General features: G+C 42.4%; 1 protein-coding gene across 1 annotated transcript in view; it reads right to left on the bottom strand.

Annotated features, from left to right (window-relative positions):
* Positions 1-21,669, bottom strand: part of PEPD (peptidase D) — a 72,091-nt gene extending 50,422 nt beyond the window's left edge. The window contains exons 1-7 of the mRNA XM_015812085.1: positions 21,630-21,669; positions 18,152-18,335; positions 14,595-14,722; positions 8,914-8,977; positions 6,211-6,258; positions 5,275-5,336; positions 1,149-1,193 (exon numbers count right to left, since the gene is read on the bottom strand). Of these exons, the coding sequence (XP_015667571.1) occupies positions 1,149-1,193; positions 5,275-5,336; positions 6,211-6,258; positions 8,914-8,977; positions 14,595-14,722; positions 18,152-18,335; positions 21,630-21,646 (548 nt within the window). The 5' untranslated portion in view covers positions 21,647-21,669. The remainder of the gene's footprint in view (positions 1-1,148; positions 1,194-5,274; positions 5,337-6,210; positions 6,259-8,913; positions 8,978-14,594; positions 14,723-18,151; positions 18,336-21,629) is intronic.
* Between the last annotated feature and the right edge of the window lie 3,987 nt (positions 21,670-25,656).

Here is a 25,656-nt window from a genome sequence, read left to right on the forward strand (position 1 = left end):
ACATTTTGTGGGGCTCAATGAATTGCTTTCCTGCCTGATGAAATCCATGGCAGAAATCACACCTATAACATATCTCTATCAAAAGGTCAAGAATATTTTTAAACTGGACATTTCTAGGATATTTCAGACATAAAGAACTGGAATTTCTGATAAAACCACAGCAATGGCTTCAGGTCCTTGAAAATGTGAAAATGGCATCTACAGATTGGCGATGACGGATGATTTATCAAAAATTTATATTTAGAATGTGTTTGACTGCTCAGAAAATGTGAACATCAGATGCTGAGGGTTAAGAAATTTGAGGGATCCCTGATCCACAGGATATGGCCAATGTCTTTTGGGGATTGAAGTAGATTAGTATATTTATGGGAAATCTTTAAATCTTAAAGTTGTTAATGTAATGATGAATTATATACCAAAATGTTGGGATTTGACTGTTTTATCAGGCAAAAGGAAATTGGAAAAATTATATTATTTCAGGTATTAAGGAAGGGTTGTCAGAAATGTGTCGTNTCCACAGGATATGGCCAATGTCTTTTGGGGATTGAAGTAGATTAGTATATTTATGGGAAATCTTTAAATCTTAAAGTTGTTAATGTAATGATGAATTATATACCAAAATGTTGGGATTTGACTGTTTTATCAGGCAAAAGGAAATTGGAAAAATTATATTATTTCAGGTATTAAGGAAGGGTTGTCAGAAATGTGTCGTGCTGTTGGAAAAAAACCATTTTTAACTAATCAATGGATGTAGTAATGTGTGTTATTATGGCAAGGATTCTGTCATAGTTTACAATAACGTCTTGCATTGTTCATACTATAGTAATGAATTCATTGCTAAACCAGTAACTATTGATGAATATAAAATATTAGCTGTTTTTTCTTTTCCTCCTTAGTCTGTCTTTTTAGTTTGTACCTTTAATTTTTTTAGAGTTATTCTCTTTTTAAGATTAAACATTGCTTTGTTACAAAAATAAAGAGAGAGTGGGGAGGCTGATTCTCCACTCCTGTCCCAGGTGCATCTCGACATCCCACGCCCTCCACCCCTCAGGACCCGTCTCCCGTGAAAATAAAGGCACAGCAGTTCTCTGCTCAAACCCAGAGATGTCAAGGCAACAACTGGAACACAGATGTGAGGAATGACTTACCATTCTGCAATCTCAGGATGGAGAATTGTATTGTTTACCGTAAACCTACAGGATAAATAAAAATTAACTCTATCAGTGGTTCATCTGGAATTTATTTCTGATCAGGAATTCATACAAGACTTGTACTAAAATATAACTCTGGTTTCAACATATGCAGAGTAACTGCCATGGATAGATTTCCATTTAATGAAAACAAGGACTAAGGGTGACATGATAGCAGTGGAACAGCTGGCCTTCAGAAGTTGTGGGTGTTTCATCACTGGAGGTTTTTAAGAAGAGACTGGACAGCCACTTGTCTCAAATTGTATAGGGTGTGCTGCTTGATCAGGGAGTTGGACTAGAAGACCTCCAAGGTCCCTTCCAGCTCCATTCTGATTGACTGGATGAGGAACAATGAAGACATCTGCTTGGAAGAATTATGTGTCTTTCTTAGTGTTTGGAGCCTGACAGGAAGGTTGAACAATAATAAAGAGTAATCCATAGGTGATTATTATTATTATTATTATTATTATTATTAATTGCATTTATATCCCGCCCTTCTCCTTTCGGACTCAGGGCGGCTGACAGATGATAAAAAGCTAACATAAATACATATTACACCTAATTAAAATTTAATTAAAACGAAATATTTGAAAGTGTCCAATTAAAAGTAATTAAAACCCCCTTTAAAATCCCTCAGGCCAGTCCCGCTAGTTGGAACAGCCACGTCTTGAGGGCGCGGCGGAAGGAAGGGAGATCAGGGATCACCCTGATCTCTGGGGGCAGTTCGTTCCAGAGGGTGGGAGCTCCCACAGAGAAGGCCCTCCCCCTTGGGGTCGCCAGCCGGCACTGCCTGGCCGACGGTACCCTGAGGAGACCCACTCTGTGGGAGCGTACAGGTCGGTGGGGGGTAGTCTGTGGCAGGAGGCGGTCTCGAAGGTAACCAGGTCCGGTGGCGGTGATGTCTCTTTCTCAACAGAAATGCAAGGGAATTCCTGTAAAGTCGGAAAAGCTCAATAGCTTCAAGAATGCCAGCTAAGAAATTAACTACTTCTGGTAGCATTCAACATTTGAGACTTTTTTCTGCCAACCAGACTGCAGAAATATATTTGATTACTATGATCTCTGCTCCGTGCCTAGGCTACAGTCCTACAAGTTTTGAAGACATGCCTCCAAAGCTTAAGAGGCGACATTCAATTTCAAGAAGAGAGCCAGATCTGCCCAGCCCTGCTCTCAACACGCCTGTGGAAGTTGAGTAAAATTGAGTAATTTCAGCCAATAATCACTTGAGCTCCTCAAGGCCATGCAATTCTGGCACTCTGCAGAAAAGAGTCACCGTGGGGGTGACAAAAAGAAGTAGAAGTAATGAGATTTGCCTTCTCTGAACATCAAGGAATCCTTTTTTGCGAGGGCTTAAGGCCATTATATCCCTGGCAAACAAAAAGGTACAGTTTAGCACAAAGGCAAAAAATGAAAATGCAAAAAAGAATTAAACATAAAGGCAGGCAGCCACGCAGCTCACTGATGAGAGAACGGGTACATCGAACAATACTGAGCAAAAAGGTGGATCTTTGTTTTCACTCCAAGCATCTCACTTCGTTCCTCACAAGCGGAGAGGAAGGTGTGCAATGAAGGCCAGCAGGCTGCATCAGGAAGATCAGAAAATAATTGTGGAATTGAGACCAATAGGGAGAACAGAACATTTAAAGAGTGTGTTGGGAGAACAGCCTGTCTGGGAGCAAGAACGAGGGAAAACAGCCTTGGCCCCTCCGCCAGCAGGCTGTCTTGTTGAGGAAAAAGCCGGGAAGCTTTCTACAAAATTAGTGTAACTATTCTATTCTCTATTCTCTATTCTCTATTCTCTATTCTCTTTTCTATTCTCTACTCTCTGTTCTATTCTATTCTATTCTATTCTATTCTATTCTATTCTATTCTATTCTATTCTATTCTATTCTATTCTATTCTATTCTATTATTGACATTTATTCTTGGGGCATTTTTCCCTAACTATTAGCTTTTTATAAAAATCACAGAAGTCCCCAAACTGTAACATTTAGAAATCTATAAATATTGAAGCTCGTGTATCTTAGTTTGCATAGCAGTTTGGGAAATGCAAACTAAGTCATTAAAAATGTAAAAGAACCCTCCCACCACAATATTACCCATCTTTAGTGACCAGAATAGTGATAACACTGCCATCAAATTCCTCCAAAGAGGAGGAAGAGTCGTGGTTTTCTTTTTCAAAAATGCACAGCAGCCTTTGTTATCTTTTTTTAAGTATAGATCTGTGAGAAGCTGTTTGCATGCAGATTAGTCCTAAGATTCTTACAGATGCAGAAACTGACTGGGAAGGTTTGTCCCTTATAGCCCAATTAGGTATCAAAGTCCCCCCCCCTCTCCCCTCCCCAGCGTGGACAGAGAATCGGGAGACTGGCCATCAGCCAAGAACACAGTGCCAAGAGGTTGGAAGGAGCCTGGCAAAGGAAGGATTGAGGATGTGAGTCTTGACATGTGAGAAGCTGTAAGCTGTTCTGCACCACATCAAGGGGGCCCTTTGACTGACAGGAGGCACAGATGATCCACAGCTGTCAAAAGGCAACAGGAAGATCAGTCAATGCCCCATGGTTAAAATGCAAGGAAGCCTCTGCTAACCCAGATAGACAAAACTGCCAGAAAAACTGGAAATCTCTTTGCAAGAAATGAGCAAGGCACAAGAACCCCTACACACACACACACACACACACACACAGGTAGTCCTTGACTTACAATGGTTCGTTCAGTGACTGTTCAAAGTTACAACGGCACTGAAAAAAGTGACTGATGACCATTTTTCACACTTATGACCATTGCAACATCCTCACGGTCACGTGATCAAAATTCAGAGACTTGGCAACTGACTCACATTTACGACGGTCGCAGTGTCCCAGGGTCAGGCAATCACCTTTTGCAACCTTTTGGTAAGCCAAGTCAAGATTCACTTAACAACCATGTTACTAACTTAAGAACTGCAGTGATTCGCTACAACTGTGGCTGGAAAGGTCATAAAATGGGACACAACTCACTTAATCATGAAAATTGGGGGCTCCATTGTGGCGGTAAGTCGAGGACTACCTGTATTAGGGAAATAATTCTCTGTGTTTATGACATCTGAGGGATGGCCTCTCCTCAACTGCATCAACCCACCCCATGAGAACTGGCGGAGAAGGCAGGTCACAAGGACCCTCTGCCAGGGACCGACATTCGGTTGGTCCCAGAAACTGCACCTTCTCTACCATGGTGCCCACCTTATGGAATATCCCCACCCCCCAAGTCAGGTTAGCTCTAATCCTGTCGTCATTCTGGAAGTTCTTCAAGACCTGGTTATGTCTTGGGATCATGGGTTCCCAAGGCCCCATGGGTGATGGGATCCCAGGGTGCTAGAGGCATCCTTAGATGGCTTCATTGTAGCTGATCTTTTACTCTCTTCATATGGTTTGTATATTTTAATTTTTATAGTGTTTCTTATTTTAATGTGACTTTTTATATTTTTATAATGATTGTTTCTATACATTTGTTGTTCTACGTATTGTTGTGCAGTGCCAGAATCACTGGGTGGCACATAAATGTGACTGATAGATGAATAAAGCCACAGGGTTCCAAGCAAGTTGGGCAGGGCAAGGGGGAAAGCAGTTGTCACACAAAAATGGGGGCAACAAAGCAGACACACACACACACCCATCACAGCTAGAGTAGCATCGTACACAGAAATAGAAAAGCCAGGGAGCACTTATCACCCTGGACTCAGGGCTAATTAATAAGTTTTCCACTGGCATGTTGTTCTTTGCACCGCAATCTAACTCATTCATCTTACAAAGGATTCTCCTCTGGAACGCTTAGATGTGCTTCAAATATACTGTAATCCATCATCAAATGCTAAAATGCTCCATTCTTTTGGAATAAAGGGATTTGATTCACAAATTTTCCCCATGGGTTTATACACAGAATCAGGCTTCTTCTTCTTCTGTTTTCTGCTACCATGAGAAAAATACAATCGAAGTGAGATCATCTGAACTGGGAATGGCAGGCTTCTATTTTTGTTTATTAGATATTTCAAATAATTAGTCAATTGGGGATTCATCTGAACATTGCAAACCCAGAAGATAACTTACTGGCTGATTTTGTCAAAAGAGGCTTCCCTGGTCACGCTTCCACTGTCGGTGTTAACTCCTCGCTGGAAAAAGAGAACAAAAATATAAGTTCTAGAGCATTTGCTCAGTCTAGAAGCAGCAGACCACAAGCCCCTCCCCCCAACCAGTCCCCCTCCCCCCAGCTGAATTTCCACTCTGATCATTCCCCCACCTTCTTCTTAGTGCCAGGTTGGAAAGATGGATATATATGCAATAGCTACTGAGCTAAAAGGAAGACAGCCACGCATTTTAGACAACCCACTGCCTCTCTAGGAAACTTCAACAGAAAAATGTCTAATTAAGAGCATCCTCCATTTATCATATTTTTAATGAACCTACAATGAGATTGCTATTTTAAAGTGAATTATTTGGGAGGAAAAGCCACTCTCCTTTTCAGACAAAGGCGTATCCTATGGCTTTCTCTGTAGGCTCCAGATGGAGCAGCCACCTCTCCTAAAGGGCTGATGAAAGGACCAAGGAGTTCCCAGATATGTCACTTCCATCTGGACGGAAGAAGGTATGATGAAGCACGCACCAAGTGAGCTAAACAAAATACAGGCTGCACGTATGTTACACTATTGCAGTCTAACTCTGCTGACTGCCAGGGGTTCGATCCTCACCGGCTCAAGGTTGACTCATCTTTCCCTCCTTCCAAAATGAGGAGGACCCAGATTGTTGGGGGAAAGAAGCTGACTCTCTTCTAAACTACTTAGAGAGGGCTGTAAAGCACTAGGTATATATGTCTAAGTGCTAATTGCTGTTACTTGCAAGGGATCTAGAAACTGAGTGGAAGACTTCACTTACTAATTTATTGTAGAAATAAAATAAAAGAAAGGACTATAGCATTTAGTAAAATGCACTGGAGAGGCATACCTCTAAGTCATATATCAGCACCAGGGAATGCATCTTAGCACTTACCAGAGTAAGAAGAACGGGAGGGTTTTTCGAAGCCAAAACACTGGCAATCTGACAAAACAAATGAAAAGAAAATCATCTTCACTCTGTTCCATCAGCTTGCAATAGCCCTGGGATCCAGGTTCCACCGACTCTGAACTATTTCCCTGCTCATTCTCAAACACTCTCTATTTAAAGATTCCATTTGACATTAATAAGGACAACCCTGTTTCCGTTTCCTTTGCCCTCAGTGGCCAACTCTTTGGCCCCAATTTGTGTTCTGCTTTTTCCCTGGGGGGGGGGGGGTTGTATGATATTATTATATGAGTGTATAGTAGTAAAGCAGCATGTTTGGTTACAATTCATGTTTTTCTCTTCTGCCTGGGCGTCCCACCATCCACCAAAAATTATAACTAGTTCATAAGATCCACCCGTTTTATTTTTATGAAGGTCTAACTGGCTTGTTAACCCTGATGATGCTGGGAGCTCCCAGCGAAAGCTTGGTTTTAAATTAAAGTTTTAAACTTTTTATTCTCCTGGTGATCATGAGTTTTTATCTATTTTGTACTATGAATTTACCCAGGAGTCACATCTTCAAGGATATTATTGAATATATATATATTTGGCTACATGTTATTTCTCTCTAATGAACTCACTACCTGTATGATGGAAATTGTGAAGTTTTCTACTCACAGGAAGACACTGAAAAATTGCTTTAAAAGTTTATACTATATTTTAATTTCACTCCAATCAGAATAAAGCTTTAGGTTGAAAAAAAGGTTCCCCAATTAAAAAAAATATTGTCTACCTGAGTTAACCAAGTATTATTAATAAAACTATTTGGTGCCATAAATGGACTCCCAAATGGAGCTATGGAGCTACAGAATCTGAAAAGTATCTATTGATCTGCCATCATTTATATACAACTGCAAGGTTAAAAAAAAATCAATCAGTTGAAACTCAGACAAAGTATTGACTAAAATTTTGCTAATCTGGCTGCAATCCTATTTATAACTTGTCTATCAATGTAAAATTTTCAAGCCAGGGACAGGGGGTGGTGGAGGAAGAGGCAATTTAATATAGCAGTCAATTCAGCAAAGGGAATAGTAAGCAAAAAAAGAACCCAAAGTCTCCAATTAAACAAGAAGAAATCAATTAGGTGCATTACATGCAAAACGTCTGTCTGAAGAGACAGCTGTTTAGAGCTGCTTTTAAGAAGAGGTGAAATATAGACAACCCAAGAGAGATGGGCCTGAAATTCTGTCCTATTTCTGTGCAATGGATTGGTGTTTCTATTTAACAATATTTGAACTCAGGACATGGACATGGATTTGCCCATGAGGGCTGTGAAAAGCAATGGAAGAAGTGACAAGATGGACAACGTCTCACCTATGAATTGCTTCTCTGTGCCTGTCCACAATCCATGAAAATCTGGTGGCAGGGTATGGCTGTGAAGTCCCAATGCTCTAAAAGGGCATCAGGTTGGGGAAAGAAAGGTGGTTTCCGTATTTCCACATGTTAGAGGAAAAATACCTGCCTTACATTTTCCACTGTACTTGTAGACAGCACTCCTGACAATTTGCCAGTGGTTGTGATATGAAGCACAAATTGTCTCCACTCTTGCAGATAAGCAATCCTTTAACTAGCATTTTGGTATCTGACACCTGAAATCAGATAAGGATTTGACTCTTGATTCCAGTCCAGATAGGCTGCCAGCCACCTTTGCAGGCAGCCCAGGGGGTGATCAGTTTAGAAAGAGACTATTTCACAGGCATATTTGTTTCAAGGATCAAACTCCATTGGGTATGTCAGCTGGAGAGTGGAAATTTTCAGACAGATAGTCAAAGTGGGGGCTCCGAGAGGTAAAAATAATTGTTTAAGAAATATCTTTATTTATAAATGCCCAGTGACCAAACCTGGGGAATTCAGACCTATTAAGGAAAAATTATATGCTACAAAAAGGGACAGGAGGGCTTAACTATTAAAAGCCGGGCAGAAAACACTCATCCGTATCCTTTTCCGGGAGGGAGGGAGGAAACTTCTCCCATCGAAATTTAGACTGAGCATTTGAACTGAGCAAATGAATCAATACTTTGCTCTTAAGGCAAGAAAATACGATTTTAAATTATTTCAATATCTGGGGGTTTTCTACATTCCCGTGTTTATTTGGCCATTAAGTTCAAGCAACATAGAAAAAGCAATATTGCCATTGGAGGGATAGTATAAAAAATGAAAAAGAACTAAACAAACCCTTTAAAAAAGAAAAAGAGCTGCCAAGAGCAGTGGGATATGCTTGGCACACATTAGATTATTTAAGGAGAGGTAACCCTACTGATACAGAATTGTAATTCCTTACATCCCAAAGCCATACTAAACAGGGCAGAATTATCCAGAGTAATAATAAAAAAACCCTGTTAAATCCCAAGCTCTATAGCAGCGTTTTCCAACCTTGGTAACTTTAAGATGCACGGACTTCCATAATTCCCCAGCCAGCATGGCGAAGTTCACTCCCTGTCTGAGGAATTCTGGGAGTTGGGGGTTCATACATCTTAAAAGTTACCGAGATTGGAAAACACCCCTGCACGGGAACTAGGTTCCTCTGCTAATTCTAGGCAAAAGTCTGTATTTCAGAGCAAGCCTTGCAAAGTCAGTTATCGACCTGAAAATTACTTATCTTCCACCCATCTCCAATTACTGTTTCAACTTGGCAAAATGTAGGAAACTCACCTCATCTGTATAGTGTACTTCATTAACACTATATTTCTCCTTGTAGTACTCAGGAGGGTGGATCCTTTAAGACAAAGCAAGCAAACATGCATTGGTTATTTTGCAAACAGGAGCAGTTTTATGCACCGTGCTCTCTCCTTTATTAATTCTCTTTTTATGCAGGAATAAACTTGCCTGTTTCGTACCAAGATGGCCCTACAGTTGACCTGCCTGTCATCTAAGGAGCTAAGCATATTTCTAACACAGAGAAGGTGGGCTCTGACTTGGCCCACTATTTCAGAAGGCATCTCTACGTCTCCCTACCCCAATTTCACACAGTACCTTTTAAATTTCAACTTACGGCCCCTTAAAAATAAAGGAGGAAGCATGGTGTACAGACTGTAAAGAACAGCAAAGCCATAAAAGTCAGAGCTGCTGCTGGCAGGGCCTCTAAAGCCCCACAAATCATCCATTTCACACCACTGCTTACATGTTGCGGCAAAAGTTCCATGCTCAGCAGGAAGGAATTGTCCACTATTTCATTGCAAGCTTGCCCCCCCCCGCCCCTCTTTCTCACAGCTCAGGTAAACCTGAGGTAAATTTATCTCACAGTCTGAATTCATCCTTATTTCCCCGTGCACACAATAGCTGAGGAGCTTTCTCTTCAGCATGCATAGGCAGGGAGTGGGTTTTCTCTGCCTTTGCTTGGCCCCTCTCTTATCCTTCTGCTGGAGACTGGACTGTCTCTGGAGAGAAGGCGAGTGTCAGAATCCAAATATACTCCATCTGTAGTTATCAATTATGAAACCCCGCATTTCTGTCTACTCTGGATTCTGTCATACGATGAAGGGAAGGGGGTGAACAAAGGGGCTTTATGGCCCTCACTTCCTTCGGCCTACTTCAAAGGGACTGGATGTGGAATCACCAAAAGGACTAACAATAACAATAGGGGGTCATTAGCTTTCATGTGATCTTTCCTGAAGTTTCCTCTCGGTAGTGAGGAAAGGGGTGAGGATGAAATGCCTGAGACTGTCTCTGGGAGAAGGGGGTGATGGGGCTGGCTAAAGGGGGGACCCCTTTAAAATCTTGAGTTGGAAAGCTTTCACCCCAAGTCCTGTTTAGAACGCCTGCAACCATCTTCTCTTAATAAAGATGCCTATTGGAAGAAATATTCCAAGAGTTCTGTCTTCTTAAGATGCAAAGTGGGGTAGGTCCTTACAGCGAGTCAGGCTGGCAACTTCTTCGGAGAGCCTCCATTCAAATTTGTGCCTTGAGAGTAATTCAAGTCAATTCAATTCAGTTTTGATGAAAGGGCAAGAAAACAAGATGGGAAGCCACGAAGAAAGCATGAACAATTCGAGGGAGGCGGAGAGGGACATCTAGGGGCCATGGCAGGCCTGCCAATCCACCCACTCCTCCTTATTCTCACATCAAATGCACAGATGGCAGAGTGTTAACTAAACAAGAGGGTGTCAAGACCAGCTAGGAGAACAACACCGGAGATTTTAGGAGGCACTAACAGATGTTTCTGACAGAGCCAACGTTGTGGGTATTTTTTAAAATAAACTCTTCTATGTGCAGCCAAGGCAGCTTTTCAAATTTGCCAAGAACAAGAGAGCGAAGAATACTGCAGAACAAAAAAGGAGCCCAGGGCCAATTTCCACCTAGAAATACTCAATACCCACCATAAACAAACAAACACACATATACACACAAAGGAATACTCAATGCACACCTTACATAAACAAATGCACAAAAGAGGAGATAAGCAGTAGCCTGCTGCATGCTTAATCTGCCAGAAGCCAAAGGACAAAAATGAGTGTGATTGCACCTTATTCATAGTTTACAATGATGGACACAGAAGTGCTCAGGGTCTCTGGGGGAGGGTGTTCCACAATAGCAAAATGTGCTATCTCAAATTTTTCATGTGAAAAAAAAAAAAAGCAGCACAACCATGCCCAGATGGTGCGCGTGGACCCAGGAATTCTCCAAGGAGGAATGCAAGTCTCTGTGACACAGCTGAAATATGAAATTCATTTTACCAGATCATGTAACATCAGGAAAGCAGTAGCCAAGCATTGCTAAAGATGGCATTCTTGGCATCCCAAATTCCCTCACATCAAATTCTGTAGCTGGTATTTTTTTTCTGCTCTCCAGTTGTGCTTAAATCAATTGAATGCTTTTTAAAAGCCAGAAAGAAAACAAATGCCAAGAAACAATGTTGAAGTTTTTACTTCTGTCTGAACTTGGCTTGTGCCCGTAGAATCTCAATTCTTTCCTCCATAGCATCTGTCTGTCTATGAAGGACAGGTGTCTCTTGCAGGGCTTTGCAAGGTCAAATATGCAACACTCTTGACTTACGCAGCATCACTTAAGTTCAAAACGGGTCAGTGGCTGAGAAGGTGGCCTGGAGGTTCTGGTGTCTGCCACGTAATTGCCGTAAGAGATCTGAAGATCTGCTTGCGATATTTGGTTTCCTTCTCAGGGTCTGAGAGCTGTAGAGGAGCGAAAATCTAAATGATGATGAAATGCTGTGCTTACACAACTGACAGGTCTCGCTATTCACTTCCCTGTTTGCCCCACCGGAAGCCACCAAACACACCTACATTCTGCCAACTGAATTTCGGTAGCATCCACAGCGGACACCCCCTCCTGCTTTTCAAGGTCTCAGGATAGGAATCGTTTAATAATGAGACATTGCAGAATTTTACTGGGATACGATACAAGAATGTAACACAATCCATTTACTCTGGGCAACTTTTCCGATGAAAGGAGAAACGCCAAGCTTCTCTCCACTCTGATGCTGAATCGAATATTCTGGGCAAAATGCACACGAGGGAGGGGAGGCCGTGGGTTATAATACAAGAAGCATGTCTTGCTGTGTTCAGGCTAGAAAATTCAGCACTTGCCACACTTTCAATTTCTTACTTCAATGTTCCTCAAAAGGATAATTTGACTGCACTCTAGAACCATCTTTTGAAAAGCAGGTTCTGGAAAAACTAGAGACGACAATGGCCAGACAGCCTGTACTTTAAAAATATGCAAATCTGGACGCAGATATTCACCAGCTCCAGGACATTGCAGGCCAAAGATAATTCCCTGCAAGCAATTACATTGTTTTGCCATATGTGGTACACAGACCAGCTGTTGTACATTATGTTTTGATTCAGAAAATAACTTTAATCAATACACTGACTCGTTCTGTCAGTTATAATTAAATTGAGGTAAGCTGCAGGTGCAGCATTAATTAGCAAAATAGAAGTCTGCAATATAATATGCAGGTATGTGGTCTTAAGCCCTAAATTGTGCAATTACATTTACTGTCCCCCTAATCCCAAAAGATTGGCAGCAGGCAGAGAAGGAAAGAGAACAGATTCCAAGGCTGGTGATCTGCTCCAAGGGTAGACACAGCTTCTCGTGGATTTCCAACAGAGGAACTTTGCTATTTGGACCCAACATTCAATTGCATTTCAACATTCAATTGTGTTTCTTAATAAACTTTGGGTACCTACCCAGCCCACCAGGCATGATAGCAAACCGAGATTAAAAGTTTAGAAAATATGATGAGGATGTTTATATTCAATTGTATATGTATTAATAGCAGCAAGAATTGTATTTGCATAGTGTTGGGAAAATGAAAACAATCTGGGAAGAAAGGAGGATCAGGGAAAAAATACTGGATTGTGCAGTATTGAACAGATTTATATTGAAGAAGTTAATGTTAAATATGTGAACCCAGACAACATGTTGTTTACTAAGCAATAAAGATTGTAATTGTTAAAAATCAATATTTTTTTTAAAGTTTATGTTTCCATTTTTAACAGACTACAGTTCATCTTTTTTTTTTCCAAAACCTGAGCAGATTAGCCCTAGCTGTATGTAGATCCTGGGTGGGCAACTTCAAGGGTCAGTTTTTACATTCTCTGTTTCCAAGGTCCCACTGACCAAGAAACGGAGCAATAAGGGAGGCGAGGTAACCCATATTTTCTTGGGTAGGTTGGGGAAAAAGAGAAAAATTGCACCCACGTTGTTTGTGCTTCAGGAAGAGAATTTGAAACAGACCCCTAAAAGAAAACCCCAAAGGAGATAAGTCATGAATTGCCAGGTTTTAGAAAACATTTATTAAAATACTCCCTAAGAACAGATGATATACAGAGGGGTATCCACACTGCACATAAAAAAAATACAGGTGCAGCTTTAACTGCACAATAGTTGGTGTCGTCTTATATTTTGATCCCACCTTGAAGATACTCCTGGATATACAAGAACATTTTCCAAGGGATTCTGAATGGAAAACGGTAAGGATGTTGATGGGAAGAGGCTTACTACTATTGTATGCTCATTTTCATCTTGAAAATATTTTTATTTACTAGCTGTCATTACATATTAATATCTGGTTTAGAATTCATTATGACATGCTGTGCTCTGATCTCACCAAGGGGCCATTCCACCTTTTTGATGACAAAAATTCTTTAGAAGGTTTTAGATAATTTTCTTCACTGGATATTTGCTCCCAAAATAAACTGCTTCCCCAAAACTTGAAGAAATTGCATATTGGATGTGACAAGCTCTGAAAATTTAATCATTCACAAAAAGTTCTTGTTTTCTAACCAAGACAAAGCAATCCTGCTAAACTTCTCCCAGTTGTTCTGCCAATGTACTTTTTCATTCAGGAGCTGTTCAAAAGTGTACTTTTGTCTAGATTGGCCTTTAAAAAACCACTTGGATTATCTGTATATGCGGCAAGCGCTGAACTTTCGACGAGATAGAACCTATATCCCATTTTCAATTGTCAGCCCATATGATATGCATTCCTTTTACAGGTACTATTAACATTATTATTTTGACTGTTATTTTTTATAGCGTTCATCTCGCAAAGACTAACTCATCTGGAGATAAAATGATGCCCAAAATGAAATGCAATACAGCTGGTAAGAGAAAGATAATTGCAATACCCGTAATAAAATCTGCAATCTAACTCTGATGCATCCGTCAGTAGCCAAGTTCTATTTTAATATAGTTAACTGCCTTTCAGAAGCGGTATAGGGCACAGTGGGGGGAACCAAAACTCAACACCCGTTGCTGGCTATGAAGCAACAATAGAATAAACAGCTTCCTTTGCATAAAATTCCACATGTGAGCTTTTATTGCTTCTGTTCTGATAGATTAAAGAACAGCACATATGTTCAATTGTGAAGAAAACGTTAAACAACTGGGAAGAACGTTTTAAATTGACTAAGAATGAACTAGATCTCTATAAGTAAATGTCAACATTCAGTTACTGATGGGAGCAACTTAAAGAATTTTTTTTTGCCAAGATGTTAATTGGCGAGCTGTGCTCAAAACCAACTTTTTCTGTTATATACAGAATCGTGGGGTTTGGAGGGACCAAGGCAGGAGACATCATACCATCTTGGATAAATGGTCATCCGTTCTTTTCTTAAAGACCTATGCCCAATGGATGCCCAATTCACCATCCCTCATGTATGAAGCCGGCAGAAGCGAAACAGAAGTATAGCTGAGATTCCAGCTAGCAAACATGGATTTTTTAAAAAAACCAAACAAGATAAACAATATTGTTCCAAAAAGGAAATACTGGGGATTTCCCAAGATTATAGAACACTTGTTTTCTAAACTATTCAGGCTATTACAGAAACATTTTCTAAAAGCTTCAGTTTTGGAGAAAAAGACAAGCCTCTTACTTTCCCATCCAAACGGCGTAGCTCTCTGGAAGCCTCGGGATGAAGAGGATGGTGTTTCCATTGTTGACCTCAATGGCTCCATAGCAGTCGGCCTCTGTTACCCCAAAGGTCCAATGAAAATAGGATTCCTAGAAAACCAGAAGGAAAGAACCACATCACTGATCCAAATCGCCATTTTCTGACATGCTGGCACAACGATTCATTAATTCTAAAGAAATTAGAAGAAGTGAAACACCTATAACATTATCGTAGCATGGCTTTGAACAAACAATTTAAATATAAATGTGTGCCGGATAGTAAAAAATATCTTGATAGGATTATAACGTCCAAAACCAGAATCTGAAAGTTAATCAAGTGGAGAGTATTTTTGCCAACTGCAACCATTCCTGGAAGAGGAGGCTTTCTTGATAGCCACACGTGCTCTAACCACCTCATGTCTAGACTGCTGCAATGTGTTCTGTATGGGGCCGTCCTTGAAGACCATTCAGAAGATGCAGATAGTTCAGTGTAGGGCAGCCCTGGGAATTATGGGTATGCTAAGGCTTGACCATGTGACACCTCAGCAGCAGGAACTGGCTGCCAGTTAGCTTCCAGGTATGCTTCAAGATGGCAGATGTCACTTACAACAGAGGCCCCTAACCTCTGCAGCTTGGCAGCCCAGTTGGGAGAGGCGGAGAAAGGAGAACCGGGCCACGCGAACGGTGGACCGGCGCACATGTGCACTTTCATCTTAACTTTTACTTGCAGGTGTGCATGCGCACGCAGCTGGACTTGTACAAGCTGAGTAATGAGCTTGCGCAAGTCTAGCTGTGTGCGCGCCAGCCCACTGCTCACAAATAGGCCACAGCCTGGCAGCGGGTCGTGGCCCAACAGTTGGGGACCCCTGACTTAGAAAGCATAAAGTGGCTCACGGTCCAGGCGTTTTAAAGACTTTCCGGTCAAAGTGGAAATTGTTGAGATCACTGATGTTAAAGTTACTGCCACAAAGAGGAATGTCATCTTCACGGACCTTGATGCCAAGTCTTCTCGGTGATGAAACAGCTTCAAGGTATAAGAACTGCTCCTTTCAATTAAGTATCCAGAGTTCTGAAGACCTGGTTCTTTTGGAAGTCTTTGGAGATGGGGTGGAATCACCCACCAAGGGGATAGACACATGGACTGCTTTGGTTTTGGCATTGGGTGTTGCTTTTATGCTTTGATCAAAGATGTAAACTGCTCAGAATCATCTGATTGAAGCAGTACAGAAGTCCAAATAAAATATTAAAAAAACAGTGCTACAGAAATTTCCTACTCCATGATCTATACTTCAGTTTCCCCCCCAAATTTCCCCTTTCCCCTTAAAAATGAATCAAGAGTTTCTCCGTCTGGTTTCAAAATAACACCTCTACACTGGTGGACCCAACCCCTGACCTCTGTTGAACCCTAGTTCACGTAATGAAGTCCTGACTTACATCCCTAAAATAAGCCACTTATTGTACCACTTAACTCATCTCTTGGTCAGACGCCTCTATACACTGGGCCACGTCCTCCTGCTCTAAAGGAGGAAAGGGTGGCGAAATGGCTGGAAGAACATGCAAAACCTCTCTTTCCCAGAAAAGTCTTTTGGTTTGGCCCAGGTAGGGGGGAAAGAGAAAGGAAGTAGCCGCACATCCGTCCCCTGGAAGAGCAGCAGAAATCCAGGCTGTGGATTTTTCTAAGGGAAAGGAAGGAGGAAGGGCAGCAGTCCCTTCCCATGTCTAAGAACCAGATGGGAAGACTCAGAGGTCCTGCATTACTGAACTTTGAATACTATCAATTGATACCGTACAAGGACAAGTAAGTGAAATTACAGGAGAGCAGGAGACCTTGGACTGATGAAAGCTCAGCATATCAGCTGAAAAGAACAAAGAGCAAAGGCAGAAAGGAGATGAAAGTCCATGAGGACATCTCAGCCATGGCTCTTTCTTAATCCTGTCAGGAGATACCAGGAGCTGAATCCGCATACAAACCCAGGCCTGAGTTACTGCTATAGTCACAGGAGAAATCCATATAAATCAGTTTACAGTCTGATCTATAAAACATGTCAGGGCAAAATAGCAATAGCACGTAGACTTATATACCACTTCACGGTGCTTTACAGCCCTCTCTCAGTGGTTTAACTTTAGAGAGTCAGCCTTTTGCCCCCAACAATCTGGGTCCTCATTTTACCGACCTCGGAAGGGTGGAAGGCTGAGTCAACCTTGAGCCGGTCAGGATCGAACTCCTGAAGTGAGCAGTGAGATAGCCTGCAGTACTGCATTCTCACCACTGCGCCACCAACGGCTCTTATTTCTCTCTAAAGCTGCACCAAAGAGCCTCTGGTCCTTAGTATTCGTCTGACGTCCCCCACACAGCTATTGCTCTACAGTCTACTGTGCCTGTACATTCTGTCCATTTATCCTGGCACAGGATAAGAGGCAAAATGGCAACTTTTTTCCTGGAAGCTACGTTGAAACTCACCTCCTGCAAAGGTAACTAGAAGATGCCCATGTGGATGGTTTTAGCAATAGATCCAGTATATCCCCATCACACAATAGCCATATGCAGATTCAGAACAATGGTCTCCAAGCAAGCAAAGTTGTAGGCTCAATGGCCAATTATCACAGAAGTCTTGTATTAGCAGATGTGCATTGCTGGCTGGTCTCAAGACAAGCTGCTATAGTTCAGCCAATGGGTTCATAAAACATGCTTATCCTGGTCTCTACATTAGCTAATTTTTAGGCTTTGCACAATATCTTCCACCATAAAACTAGCTCCCCTGGCTTGTTTCACGTAAGGCACTAAGCTACAAAAACTAACCAAGGTTAAAAATAAAACAAGCTTTCTCTGGTATGGAAATTTACCTGCTTCATTTTGAATGGACCTTTTTTCAAGTGTTACAACTGCTACAAACCTGTTCACTATGAGCCTGCATGAAGTCTGACAAAGTGCTGCAGAAACAGGATGTTTGGGAATAGGGAGGTCAGAGCCTGACAAAACCAAAATCACTCAGGGTTGGCCTTTGAACATTCTCAGTTACATTTGAACACTGGAAAAATGTCACTTCTTTTTCAATGTTCAGTACAGCCATATTTGTACTATATGTTTTAAGTTTTTATATTATTTAGAGTGGCAAGATGGCAGCTATATAAACTGAAATAAATAAATGCTAATAAGCAAATATTTCCTTAAGCATCTACACTACACTCACTTCCAATCCTCTTGAGAAGTTTCCAAACTTCCACGTTAAGGGAAAAAGCTAAAGATTTCATTAATTTGCATACAGACAAAACTAACATATTCAAATAGACTTTGGTGATGGCAGAAAGATTTTATTAATGGCAAGAAAAATTGGTTTGATGCATTTTATGCACATCCTTCAAGACACGCGTTTTTAGGACGCATCAGTGCTTTCAAGCATAAACAAGGACTGGAAAGTCACTAACAACCAAGAGAGAGAGAGAGAAATCTACCCAGAATTTCAACAAATGCTGTTAGGAAATCCAGAGAGAAGAGCTGCAAGAACAGAAACAAAAGAGAAGCTTGCCGCAAAAGCTCACCTGGCGAAAAACGATGCCCGTATCGGTACAGTAGCGGTTGGCCTGCTCTCCGCCCTGCAAGACGACAATGGCCCCCTTGGGAACAGCCTCGTTGGCTCTCAGCCGATCACACAGGCGGGTTCTGTTCAAGGCAAAAAGTGCTGCCGAGACTCTCAGGGTGTCATTCCCCAGCCAAAAGGTTGCCCTGGAAAGAGGAAGCAAAGTTAACATCTGGGTGCCTGACAACAGGCATGGACTAAACAGCAGAACAGAACGGGACAACTCGCCCTGGCCAACTTGCTGCAGCCAACTCACCGTGGGAGAGCTTGCCTTGGGACAAGGCAATTATTTAACAATTTAATTATTTAAAATGAAGCAACAGTTCTGAAGTTATGGCAGGTGCCCCCCCACACACACACACATACCCACCCTACAGTCATATGATGGAATTTTGGACATTTGGCAATCATTCCGCATATAGCTGTTTGCAGTGTCCAATGACCATGATTTGTGACACCATATAGAGGACAAGGGTTTCCTGAAGCACATTTTATCCACTAAAACACACTATGTCAAAACTACCTTCTGGAGGAAACAACAGTTGCATTCTTAAGTTTTCTGTTGAGAAAACTTAAGAGACAATAAAAATCAAACCCCATTAATCTGAGCACGAATACTCCCCGATGTATTAATTATTATACAGTTTTCTTGGAATACAATCCCGCAGATAACCTTTGCTTTACAGCAGCAATAAGGAAGCTTCAGCTTCTGAAGTCCAAAATGCACATTTTAAGTTCTGTATCAGACAACGCATTAAAAAGGAACTGTTAATCCTGCTGAGTTTGCAAAGCATGCCAAGGCAAAGGCTGGGTTTTAAACAAATCCAGCCGGTGCTAACCTACATTGTTGCATGAATTATACAACTAATTCAATGAACTATGATGAATCGTGGCTTACTCTTTTGTATACCTGCAGATTCACACAGTGTACTAAAAAGGGTCTGTTGGGCTTCAACTTAGCATGCAGTGTTACTTTATTCATAATGGTTTGGTAAACCATCATTTATAGTTTAGCATACTATGAAAATTCATACCATGGCTTATTAAAGAAACCACAGTTAAAATAAGTCATGACTTCACAGGGCGCCAGTCCCCAACCTCCCAGAATTCCTCAGCTAGGCACACTGGCTGAGGAATTCTGGGAGTTGAAGTCCACAAGTCATAAAAGGGCCAAGTTTGAAGACCCCTGTCCTATAGGAACAGGCTGGGTAGAGCAAACTGGGCAAAACTGCAAAGTTATGAACATGCAATGAACACATGACACAGTCAAGATTTTCCTATCTTTCCCCTTAGGGTTTTGTTTTTAAGCTGTTTCCTGGGCATTTTAGGGCTCACATACTGTTTTCATAAATATCCAGCCTCAAAACGGCAGGAAAGCACACTGCAGCATGACTGTAACCCATAAGGAGTTTTGCAGGCTGCCCATCAAGATGGCAGAGAAGCCAGAGAAGCACTTCCAGAAGCCTGAGACACCCAGCACAATTTTGCAAATGTCTTGAGTAAAGCATGGAAGGAGGAGAGCAGGAAAAGCAAGATCCCCAGAATTGTGCTGGCTGAGCTGCTCCTTCTGCAGGATCTTGCCATGGTCCTGATCAGAGGAGAAGTCAAAAGTTCTCAGTACCAGTAAGAGAATCAAAGAGACAAGCGCTTTGCAGGTAGCCAAGTGTAATTGTGCACGTATACATCAGCTGTCAGGTTGTACAAAAAAAGAGCACAAAGGGTAATGGGTGTGCTACCCTGAAGGATAAGCGTAAATGGCAGAGATTTATCCCTTACTTGCAATCAATAGTGCACAGAGCGTGCACATACACAGCCTATCACTCACAAGTGGAAACACAACAATTTCTCATCCCACAGACCTCTGGCTCAGCTTTCTTTGCTTTTCAAGGGGCCAAAAGGGTCTACTACCTACTCATTAATGCAGGGGTTCCCAACTGGGGGTGTAGCATCACCCTTAGCTCAAAACGCATTCAACAATATTGATATGAATTCTGAAGCACCCCAGCCTAGCAAGGAAGCACCCCAGCCTTTGCAGTCAAGGCTACATGTCCACCCTTCTCCTTGCATAATTATCTCTCTAGAAAAAAAGGGCTGAACCCTGAATCACTCCAATACAAAACTTGTTCATCAACATTTTATAAAAGACACGCCCAAATTTCCCATGGAAGCAAGGCTAGGATAGTTAGGGGGGTCTCTAAAAACCTTTAAGTGGATTTAAGGTAAGAAAATTAAAGTCTTAATTATACACAACAAGAGGCCCTTTCTGAATCCATAGAACAGTTTTCCTAAAGTGTGTTCAGAGGACCTGGGGAGGGGTCACCCAAGTCCCTCACAGGGGTGTGCAAAATCAAAATTATTTGCCAAATATTAATGACATTTGTAAAAAAAATTAAAGCAATGCCACTTATTTTTTTGTTAAAAGTACAGGGTTTTTCAAGAAAAAAATATGTTATTTACATTAATACGTAGTGTACTTAATACGGTATTTTTACATAACTCAATAAACATTCTATGAATGTGTCCATTTTAGTTTTTAATATGGTAAATGTCGATAAATATACTCCATACAAATAAAAGGTTCTTTAGGGGTTCAGCCCAAAGTTTTAAAAGTGCCAAGAAGTCCTGAGAGCAAAACGTTTAAGAAATACTACCTTAGAAAATAGTTTATATGGTATTTATTAAATTTATATGATGCCCAGTTTGCTATCCAAAATTAACTCCGGGGCAGTTTACAATGCAATAAAAATATTAATATGAAAATTATGATAGCAATTAAAATTAACAATTAAATAACAATTAAAGCGGTGAGAGTTGCACCACACACTGAATCCTAAACTCATCCCACCAGACAGACTGGGCTTGCCTGGTTAAGGACAGGCAGGTCCAGTGTGAAAGTTGCCAATAAGACACAAACAAAGAGATTTCACTCTTGTACCAGGCAGTCCTCGGCTTACAACACTTCATTTTGTTACTGTTCTAGGTTACGTCACTGAAAAAAGTGACTTATGACCACTTTGCACAGTTATGACAGTTGCAGCGTCCTAAAATGGGGGCAAAACTCATTTATCAAATGTCTCACTTGGCAACATAAATTTGGGGCTCAATTGTGGCCGTAAGTCGAGGACTACCGGCAGGAAGGCGACCACCTCAGAAAGGAAAACCCCGCCGAGGGAGGCGGGCAGCGGCCTTCCGGGGGGGGCGGCCAAAGGGCCCCCGAGCCCAGGTCGGTGGGCCGGCTGGGCAAGCGAGCTCCCCGCCAGCGGAGCTGCCAATCGCCCGGGGGGGCCTCGGGGCTGCCGGGCACGGCGTGGCCAAACCTCGCCAGGGGCCGCCGCAGCCCAGCGACCCGGAGGCGCTCGGCTTTGCCCGTCAACCCCAGCCCGCGACCAGGCGGCTTGGCAGCCCCGCTTCTCCCTGCCGGCAAGTCCGGCTCGCCTTACCGCTGGGACGCAGCCATGATGCACCGAACAGGAGGAGGAGAAGGAGAAGGAGGAGGAGGAGGAGGCCCGCGCTCAGCTGAGGCCGCGCCGCCTCGGCGCCGCGTAGAAAAGGGGCGGCCCCGCCCGGAGGCGCGGCCGGCCTGCGTGCGCAAAGGGGCTCCGCTGTCCCGGGAAGCGGGGCGGAGAAGGCGGGCCGCGCCGGAGACTCCAGCTCCCAGGACTCGCCCACCAGATTGCTGCGAGCTGAAGTCCGGACGTCTGAACCGTGGCTGGGGGGCCGAAAGACCCCCTCAAGCCTTGGGGTCTCCTTGGGACACCTCGCCCAAATCAGGCTCCGGGCAGGGGCAGCGTCCCTGCCATCCTTCCCTAGCAGGAATTCATTCATTCATTCATTCATTCATTCATTCATTCATTCATTCAAACTTTAATAATAATAATAATAATAATAATAATAATAATAATAATAATAGTAAAGTTGGAAGCGGCTTGTTACAGCCGCTCCCCCCCATTCCAGTGGACTCCTTTCCACTTTAAATACAGATGTTTACAATATTATAAAATTATAATATGAAGTATTTAAAATTGCAGTCCTACACTGAAGTGTTAGTATTTTATGTACCACCTTTGTGCCTATTTTAAAGGTAGTCCTTGAGTTGCGACCGTTCGGCAATTTTTCAGTTACAGCAGTGCTGTATGTCGGAACGTATGACTGGTTCCCAGAGTTACACCCGTTTTATCTGTCCACCTGACTAGATTCAACAGAATGGGCCTGTTACGGGATTCCGTTGTCTAAGGAGCTACATTTGGTGGACCCTGAGTGGGGGTCTTTTTCTGCTCTGGCACCTGCATTGTAGAATTTTCTCCCTCCAGAGATGAGATCAGCCTCCTATCAATTCTGAGCTTTCAAAGGTCCCTCAAGACCTGGTTATGCCAGCAGCTCCCTTGTTATTAACTCCCCTCTGTCTACTATTTTCTCTTCTTCTTTAGTTCTGGTTTTATATTTTTAACATTCTAATAATTATTATATATGGGTTTAAGTAGTGATTGTTTTACATTTATTGTTTTATTGGATTGCTGTACTCTGCCTAGAGCAGTGGTGGCGAACCTATGGCACGGGTGCCAGAGGCGGCACTCAGAGCCCTCTCTGTGGGCACCTGCGCCGTCGCCCCAGTCCTAGGCCTTCAGCTGGGTTTTATAAAACCTTTTCGCTTTAGGCCTCCACCGACGTGTGCAAAAAAAAAAAAAGGTTCAATCAGTCAATTTCAACTTCTCGCGGGGAAAAAAAAGATCTTGCAAAGTTGGAATTGATTGATTGAACTTTTTAGTCCCACCCAGTCTGCCGTTACCACCGCAGCCACGCCCACCCAATGGGCCACACCCACCCAATGGGCCACACCCACCTGGTACCTGACGATGCATAAGTGGGTTTTGGGCTGCAGTTTGGGCACTCGGTCTCTAAAAGGTTCGCCATCACTGGCCTAGAGTCACTTTCCATTAGATAGACAGCCATATAAATTTGATTAGTAACAGATAAAATAAATATTTGTCTTCACAGAAATGCTAATGATTTTAGTGATGCTTCACCGTGTAGAGTTAGTGATTGAAACCATGAAAGCTTTCCTTCCTTCCACAGAAAAATGTCCTGCATGTCTGGATTTGATAAATAATTATGGTTGGTTTTTTGGGTTTTGTCTCAAGGCCCAGGAATGAGTTGGCAAGTCTCTTATTTGGCAAGAATCCCCAGTGACTGACATAAAAGAAGTCTTCGGTCAAGACAGATGCTTCCCCTGAATAATCCAGGGGTAACGAGAGGCAGCACCTTCACAATTAAAGTGCAAAGAGATCCAGCACAGGCTGTATAGAGATTAAACTGTTATTCATGCTTTGTCAGTTTTGAGGCTGTTTGGCAATCAACTGAGGGAAATTAATTCCAGGAACTCTGTATAAATCAAAGGAAATAGAACATTCAAGCGATAATAATGCAACATGGTATATTTATACACTGCTGTTTTTCCTAAGCTTGCACAGCATGCCATATATAAATTGGAGTAGTAATTCTTACCACGGTCACTCTCTGGCTGGTGCAGAGGACACATGTTTGCCACCTGGGAGCTGCTGGTGTGCTCTGGCAGGTGAGTAAATTCATCAAGAGAAATTCCAGGGTTGCCTACCTGCAAAGGAAAGAACAAGGAGTGGATCCTATCTCCGTAAGTTATAGCTCTGCCAAGTTTCTGCTCCTGATGCAATTAATTCAGGGAAGGCACGGCTGTCTCAAAGGAGGCAGAGACTTCTGTGACGCTGCATGAAGTACTACACTGTTACAAGCTCACTTTGTTCCATGCATCATCTGAGTCCTGTTTGCATCCCCTAGTTCCATGTTTCCCAGCCTAGTCAGCTTTCCAATGTGCAGAGCTGAGCTCCTCAGATTCCTCAGCCAATGTGGCCCTTGCTAAGAACTCTGGGAGTAGAAGGCTAGATGTCTGTCAGTCCTGCGAAGTAGTCCAGACAAGAAGAACGCCCAGCAGGAGTAGCACTATCTTTATTGGAAGGTTACATTGAAAGAATCTTGCAAGTCAGAAAGTGCTTCTCTGCTCCCTCACATTTACAGTCCAAGAAACCAGGGAGGGTCCCTTCTGAGTTGTTTGTCCAGCTTCCCCCCCCCCCGCCCATTCTTGCTGCAGACTCAGCTGACCCCGTAATGGCATGTGGGAATGATCTTGAGAAACTGGGTGAAGGGACCCTGTCTAGGGATAGGTCAGATAAGAGAGAGCAGAGCCTGCAGTTGCATGATTGGCAGAGCAAGAGGCTTCGGGGCGGGGCGGGGAGGGGGGGAGGGACCCTCCTTAAGTTCTTACACTGTACAGGAGATGACGGGAGATTGTACTTTCAGACTTGCAAAATTCTGTTAATGTGGCTTTACAGTAAAGCAGAATTAGCTCATCTGCTGTGCTTCCTGCCCAGTTGGTAAGGCTCATAAGGCTGACAGACCATTGTCCTGTCTCCCAAGGTCATTTGCACATATCATTTTAACATTTTAAAGTTGGCCAGGCTGCCCTAAATAGAATCCCAAACTGTCTAGAAATCTTTATCCAATTGCCATATCATAATAGGGCCAAAGGGGGGATTCATTCAACAGAAATTACTGGAGAGGAATCATACGACTTATAGCTAAAAGTCAATTTAATGAAATCATGTGGGGTTTTTTCCTGGCCCTTTTCACAGGTTTTGGGAGTGCAGCCTGCAGCATGTGACTTAAAGGCAAGTGAGACCTTTAGTCTGGAAGAGATGTGTGTCTCTGTTGGAAAAAGGAGGGGTGAAAATTCAGCCTCAGGTCTCCTCCAGTGGACCAGCACTGCTGTGGCCACATGGATCCCTGAAGGAGCATTCTTTGAGGCCCTTTTATGCTCAGTCATCAGCTTGAGCCACAGTTGAAAATGCATCCCTAGGCAGAGGCTTCTTTGATGAGGACAGCCATATACAGAGGTGTCTACAGATATGATAAGAAAGTCAAGATGGCACTGTAGGGCATTGCACGCCAAAACAACTAGACACAAGGACAGTTTTTTGTCCATGCCATCGTTCTGCTAAACAACCAATTCCCACAACACTGTCAAACTACCTAGTAGGGCTGTATCCTTCTCATCTTTTCTATTACCTATTCCTTATCTTCTTATGGCTAATTTGTTGCTTGTATCTTATGATTTATATTGTTTGTTTAGTATCCTAGTATGATTTGTGTTGATTGCTTATTTAGTATCCTCGGACTATCACTGTTGTATCTTATGATTTATGATGAATGTATTTTATTATTATAATCATGATTTATCACTTGTTGCTTGTATGTACACTGGGAGCTTATGCACCGGAGACAAAGTCCAATCACACTTGGCCAATGAAGAATTCTATTCTATTCTATATTCTATATTCTATTCTATTTTCTTCCTATCCTATCCTATTTTCTGTCCTATCCTATCCTATCCTATCCTAGCCGAGATCAAAACAGATTAGCTAGGGAAACTGCCCCTCT

The sequence above is a fragment of the Protobothrops mucrosquamatus genome, unplaced genomic scaffold (assembly GCF_001527695.2).
Source record: "Protobothrops mucrosquamatus isolate PMUCROS unplaced genomic scaffold, P.Mucros_1.0 scaffold67, whole genome shotgun sequence".
NCBI classification, from domain to species: Eukaryota; Metazoa; Chordata; class Lepidosauria; order Squamata; family Viperidae; genus Protobothrops; species Protobothrops mucrosquamatus.